Raw genomic sequence first — 6,747 nt, 5'->3', positions numbered from 1 at the left:
GGGACCTCGCCGGGTGGCTGGCACGGCTCCACCTCCTATGGGAAGCTGCGGGCCCGATGTGCGGAGGGCGGCGGCCTCCCGGGGTCTCGGGTTAGTCCAGGGCGACGGGCTGGAGGGACGGACGCCCCGGAGCGCCCACCGCCTCTCGCCCGACGGGCTGGGGAGGGAGCCCGGTTGTGCGGACGCGCGCCCTGAGTTGATCCGGCGAGACCCGAAATCGCGCTAAGCGACTGGACCCCGGGTCCTTCGGCGCTGGGCCCATGGGACTCCCACTCGTGGACTTTCCGCGCCCCGCGCACCTGCAGCGGCCCCGGCAGCGCCACCTGGCGGTGCGTCCAGCCCCGCGGATGTTTGGAAGGACAACTGCGTTTGCCGCCAGCGCGCAGGGGTCGGCGAGCCATGCAACCGTTTGGGGGGAAACCTACACTCCCCTCACCCACCGTGATCCTAGGGACATGTTTCAGGAAGGACTTGGGGTGACAGAAAATGACGGGAAAGTGACCGTGAGTCAAAAATCTGTTGGCAGGGTAAAGAGGCCCGGAGAGGCCGGGCAACTTTGAGTTTGTTCCCCAAAGGGCCAGAACCGGACAACTGCCTGAGCTCAGCATAGGGCCGGGCGAGCTGGGCTCTTCCCACCTCCATCCACGCAGACTCTGTTGCGCCTGACATGCCCCGTCCAGCAGGAAGCGTTGCCCTGCTGGACCTCCTCACTAAAAGCTCTTGGCCCCTTATGCCCTCCCCTGCCCTGCCCTTGAAGGTCCCGCGCTGTTCTCTGCATGGGATTGAGATGAGGGGGTCCGGTAAATTAAATTCAGCCTGTATTATGGGAGGAGGGAGAGGACAGGACTGAAAGAAATCCTCACTAGAAGCCGATAAAAGCCATCTTTCACTGCAAAGAAAACTGTGGGACTTCCCTTCGTTCTCTTTGTCCATTTCTCCCCTCACTCTCCTGGGCTGAATTTCATAAAAAGTTCAACCCGAAATTTTGACCTCCACTGAGGTACCTGAGGCTGGAGAGGATGAATCAGTTCAGAGTTTTGAAAATCTCCTTCAGCAAACTAGATAGGGCCTTAACCAGCTGTAGCCTCAGGGAACAACTTACAAGTTGTTTCTCTTCAGCTTTTTTTTTTTTTTTTAAGCTGGTGAGGAAACATTTGCCTACCATCCTTTAAAAAGACATAAGCATTTGCAGACTTAGGGGCTGTTGGTTCTATGGATTGGAAAAACACCCTTAGACCTGCCTAAAAGAAAGTGGTTTATGAATTCTTATGTATAGCCATTTCACCAGAAAAGACAGAACAATTTGAAGGTCTGTCGCAAAGCAGCCAATCAAGAGACAGCACAACAAAATTGCCCAGTTTCCTAATTATGGTGCACATACTTCTCATCTTCCTGACCTCTCTGAATGCTGTCTGGGTTTTAGCAGTTTCTCTTCTCCCTGGTTTCTCCTGCCCAAGCCCTCTGGGTCTCAGCAGCCTCTCTGCCAACTGCATCTCTCACCTTCCTTTTACCTTCGTACTCTCTAAATACTCCCTTCGAGTCCATTTGTTTTGGGTAAATGTTACCAGCCCCTCCTAGTTCTGGTAAAAGCATCTACCTTTGAGAATCACCTCCTGGACCAAAGTGGTTTCCCCTTCAGGTGACACTGGGAAACATTACTCGGATTAGAGTCAGGGCAGTCTTCGGAGTCCTGAATGGTTGATGCTGTCAACTGAGGGAGAAAATGGAATTTTCCTTGGATTGGCCAGTCGGGAGACAGAGGTGGACACCCACCTCCCAGTCCTAGTGGGAAGAGCTGCATATGGAGACAGCCTCATTGCTGTGGCCTCATCTCTCCAAGCTTAAGAGAATGTGGAAGGCGTATGAGAAAAAAAAAAGACTTCTAACCAGAAGGACTTTCTTTTCATCTTTCCAGCTCTGCCTCAGGAGGAGGTCTTAAAGGTGAACAGACAGCAGCTAAGGCTGAAAGCTGACTGATCCCAACAGTGGATAACCAGTGCCAGGTTTAGGATCGTCACTGCTTCTGCAGTGGGAAGAGAGCATGACATGGGCAGAGGAGGCCTGGCTTCCACCTGGCTCAGCACTGGTGCCCCATCCCACTGTCTTTCCAAGCCTGGACTTCCACAGGCCTGGTTGAAGGGCTGGGAGAATGACCTCGGAGGGGCTATCCAGCTTTTTGCTAATTCTGAAATATTGAAAGATGCACAGTTCCAGGCACAGTAAATATTTATTAAACAGAACCAGAGAGGTGCCACGTACAAGTCCCAGATCTAGTACATATGAGTTATACAGCCTTGTCTATGTCACTTAGCCTCTTTTAGACTCAGTTTCAAATCGTAAAATGGAGATAACATCTTGGCTGTAAGCTTTAAAGACTATGTAAATCTCCATCACAGAGCCTGCTGTCATCAGAGGTACTAGTTCCGGCGGCCATTACCGTTTCCTTTCATTTTCAGATACTGATCTGATCTTGGGGCCATCTCAGGGCCTGGGTGAAAATCAGTAGTGGCCAGAAACTTGATCAAGTCCTATAATACCAATTTGATCTTTCAGAAATCACTGCCTTGAGCTAGCAGATCCTAAGAGCCAGTTTCTGATTGGACTTCACTGAGCCCATCCTAGGTCAGAACAGGTGGCAGCAGCCAATGCCAGACCAGCATTCTGAAGCTACTTTGAAAAGGAATTCGAAGGGCCTGGTGTTCCCTCCACAAGTCTGGCTGTGCAGTAAGTGGTCCCATTGTCTTTTAACAGGGTGGTTTCACCAAATCCACATGTACGTCAATATTTTATTTTGATCCAAGAACTTCTTCAGCCCCTTCTGGGTGACATTACATCTTGTCAGTTACAGCTTTCCCCAACATTCCACCTGGAACTGGTTCTCCCTCCTCTGAGAACATCACACTTCTTGCCCTTGACATTCACAGGCCAGTTATTTAAGATTTGCAGAGTTATCTTTTCTTGGTCTGGTTCTCATTCTCCAGCTAGATTTTTGTATTAAGGAACTTGCAGATGACCTTCATACTACAACAACAACATGTAATGAGTGTGTTTTATAGTTTGCAGAGTACCTTCACAGACTGTCTCACGGGTCCGCTCTGGTCTGGCACACATGTGTTACTCCTAGAATGAGTACTTATTGATTAATTGATGCCATCATATGTTTATCAAATATGTGTAATTAAAGTTATGGATCTGAGGTGCATTTCTTTGGTAATAAACATGATAGGCAGAGGCACAGTAAGAAGGGGAGAATATGCTCAAAGGAGTTACCAGCAACAATACCCATCGCTCGTAAACCTACAGAGATGATAGATATGTCTCTGTGTATGTTATGTTTATTTTTTTAATGGAAGAAAAAATAAAATGCTCAGTTAACCTACTGATATTTTGCAACAACTTGACTTTTACTCTTGAGGTCATGACCAAAGATAAAGCTAAGTGAAAGTGGGTGAAGCTGACCTATTGGGCTACTAAGCCATTTCCAGATTCAGACTTGTCCTTTTGCATTCACATCTAGAATAAAGCTCTCATAATCAGTAAGGACTTGATAGAATGAGGTTTAATGATAAAAATGACTCAATGACCATCAGTAATGAAAAACAGAATCTTAGAACCCACCAAGATTTAGCTTATTATCTAAACACCACCTCCATAACCCTCAGGTCCTCAATGTTTGTCTTCTCCTCCCCACATCCTTAAACATGTTTTTGAGGCCACCTGACTTGAGACAATAACTCTGGTATTGCTCAAGATGGATGAATTTAGCTGAAGAGGGGACCAAACTGAAACAATTCTTAAGACCCAAGTCAATGGTCTCTGGGCTAAAATAAAAAATTTATTGCCGAGAGCTAAAACCTGCCAGGATGGTCTTGCGTCTGCCTCTCCCCTTCAAGAACTGGAGAAAACAGGCCAAAGCAACCCGTCTCAGGCTGAAGAGCCCTGCTTGCAACCCTGAAATCTCACCTTGCTATTTACTTGAGAGATATCCCTTTAACAGCCAACCAGTCCTCTTGGTGCCTTTACCAAGTGGGAGGGGTATGTCTTATCAGCCCAGCTCCTGGGATTAATTGTTTTATCTCCTTTTCTGCCCTGTCTGCCTACAGAGTGCAGAGCTGTCAGTGTGGTCTGTCCCCTGGCTGCTCTGATCTCATTCCCTGCCTCTTCTCTTTCCCTAGGAAACCAACTCATGGCTGCAGAGCAGTCCCTAAAGCGAGACTAGAGGCGAAGCCCGCCAGCAGCCCCCTCCCCTGCCATCCCGGCCTGGCCCAGATCACCCAGTTCCGAATGATGGTGCCTCTGGGACATTTCGCCAAAGGAGCCAGCCTGGACGATCTCATCGACAGCTGTGTTCAATCTTTTGGTGAGTTGGCGAACTGCCCACATGCATAAATGGGGCTCTTTTACTTGTTCTTCCTTAAAAAGTGCTTTATAGAATAGCAACCTACATTGCATTTGGGGTTTAAAAATAGCTTTCGAGCCTTTGAAATGTTGGAGACAGTGTGCAGTGCCTATGGCACATGACTGTGTGGGTGTAATAGGTCGTGATGAGAGGTGCGATTTAAAGCGAGAAAAGTTACTGAGGAGAGTTTGTGTTTCCAATTTTCTTAGGATGGAGGTTTTTCTCGTGATGAAAAAATATCATAAAATGCAGTGATGCATCTGGCGCTTTTCTGTTCTTGTGTTCTTGGGGCACACAAAGACTAGCAAACGCTGTTACCAGACAGCAGTTTGGATCATTGGATGGCAAAGTCTGAATAATTCCCCTCACAATCTCGAGGGGTGATTGTGGTGGAGTAGGGAAGGACTGAGCAAGGCCAAACTGCCTGGCCTGGGAGATAGTGCCAAACGAGCGGCGTGATCGAAGACTGGGGATCTATGAAAGGAGCAGCCAGACGTGTTGGCAGGGAGTTATCTAGATGCCGCACTCTGTCATCACCCAACACACCATGAGGGGCGAGCAGCTTAGCACAGCTGACAAGGGTTTTCGGCAAAGATGCCCTATTTAAAAAAAAAAAAAAAATTGTGGGCACGCTCTTTTGATTGTTATATGTGATATGGTGATGGAAAAGTACTAAACATTTGTTCCCCTCCCTGAAAAAGGAATGATGGAGAATTCATAGAGTTCCGTTGTCACTGGTACCCACTCTGCTCCTTTGGGACCTCTCTGTCTCCCACTGGGAAGCTGATGAGCTTGTGTGGCTCAGCTCAGAAGCCCCAGACCACCCACCCTGGCGGCTTCCAGGTGCCTTGGAAGACTTGATCAGATTCCAGGTGCTTGATAGGATCCCAGGTAGCGTGACTGTGGGATTGTTAGAACTCAGAATGAGGGATTTATTCACTGGCTGGACCTGTGTTCCCTTGTGGCTCAGCTGGTAAAGAATCCACCTGCAATGCGGGACACCTGGGTTCGATCCCTGGGTTGGGAAGATCCCCTGGAGGAGGAAAAGGCTACCCCCTCCAGTATTCTGGCCTGGAGAATTCCATGGACTGTATAGTCCATTGGGTCACAAAGAGTCAGACATGACTCAGCGACTTTCACTGGATCTGTGTGGTGCTTGGTCAGACCTTATTTGTAGACTTAGGAAAACTGGACATTTTGGGGATTCTCCTTTAATTGGATTTAGCAAAGCATTGAATAGTCTCCATGATTCCAACATTGATTTAAAGTAGTGGTTCTCAAATTCCTGTGAAATCTTGTGGTGGTTTCTGTGGTAACCCAGATTGCTGGGCCCCACCCCCAGACTGGCTGTTCTCAAAGGTCCAAGGGGGGCCCAAAAATCTACTGTTCTGTCAGTTTCCCAGGTGATGCTGCTGCAGTTGATCCAAGAACCTCACTTCGAGAATCACTGCTTTTTTGTTTTAGATTTTTTAACTTGGAAAAGAATGAGCATATTTTTTTTTTTTTTACTAATTCAGCATTAAATTTTAATTGAATTGTTATTGATTTATACTTTAGTCTTTCAGCTAAGAATGAATTCAGGAACAAAATAAATGGTTTTCTATTTAACCTCTTTGGAAAATAACCATACAAGGAGATAAACTAGAAGCCAGGGGGATGGGGGGAAGCATGGCGGTGATGAGCCGTTGTTCATCAGGCACTTGACTTTCACCTGGTTCCCAGCTCATACGCTGCAAAGCTTCTCACACAGTCATGGTCGTCTTATTTATCGGTCTTTGGCAGGGCACTGTGACTATTTCATGAATAAGCATTTTGATCCTCTTTCCATTTCCCTGTTGAGGAAACAGGACCCAACAATCCTGCCATCTTTCTTCCTCCGGTGCCAGTCATGCAAGTTGCCCTCCGGGTTCAGGGCTGTTTTTCTAACCTTCAAATCGTCCAGCCATCAACCTGAAAAATACAGGAGGGATTCTGAACCCCTGCAGAATAAGCAAGCCTAACCCACTCCCCTCAATGAATGAATCCTAAGAGGGCTAAAGATACTTTATTTCCTGGATTATATTGACTGAAAAAATACCTTAAAATCCCAAAGGTATAAAAATCCCATTGAGTCTAATGGTCTTTTAACCATTATCATGAAGCATAGATAGTCCCTAATTAAGCCCCTAATTGCACCTGACTGGCTGTTCCATGAGGAGAATTACAGTGACCGAACCCCTCTTCAATTATTCAAGCTTAGAATTACTGAGAAATGCACTATTTAGGGGGGGAAACATGCAAAAGACAGGGCAGTGATAAGCTGAGGCATGCAGGAAGAATAAATTCGTTAAACCATGAAGACTTGGAGT

General features: G+C 47.2%; 1 protein-coding gene across 2 annotated transcripts in view; it reads left to right on the top strand.

The window, feature by feature from the left end:
• Positions 1–50: 50 nt before the first annotated feature.
• RASGRP1 (RAS guanyl releasing protein 1 (calcium and DAG-regulated)) overlaps positions 51–6,747 on the top strand; it is an 82,424-nt gene continuing 75,727 nt past the window's right edge. Inside the window, exons 1-2 of one of the 2 annotated variants that reach the window (XM_010847928.1) lie at positions 51–2,724; positions 4,176–4,360. In XM_010847928.1, the coding sequence (XP_010846230.1) occupies positions 4,285–4,360 (76 nt within the window). In that variant the 5' untranslated portion in view covers positions 51–2,724; positions 4,176–4,284. The remainder of the gene's footprint in view (positions 2,725–4,175; positions 4,361–6,747) is intronic. The other variant, XM_010847927.1, reaches the window with a different exon arrangement.

This window comes from Bison bison, unplaced genomic scaffold, assembly GCF_000754665.1.
Source record: "Bison bison bison isolate TAMUID 2011002044 unplaced genomic scaffold, Bison_UMD1.0 scf7180017864259, whole genome shotgun sequence".
NCBI lineage: Eukaryota > Metazoa > Chordata > Mammalia > Artiodactyla > Bovidae > Bison > Bison bison.
The sequence above is the reverse complement of the archived record's forward strand: the minus strand, read 5'-3'. Positions and strand labels throughout refer to the sequence as shown.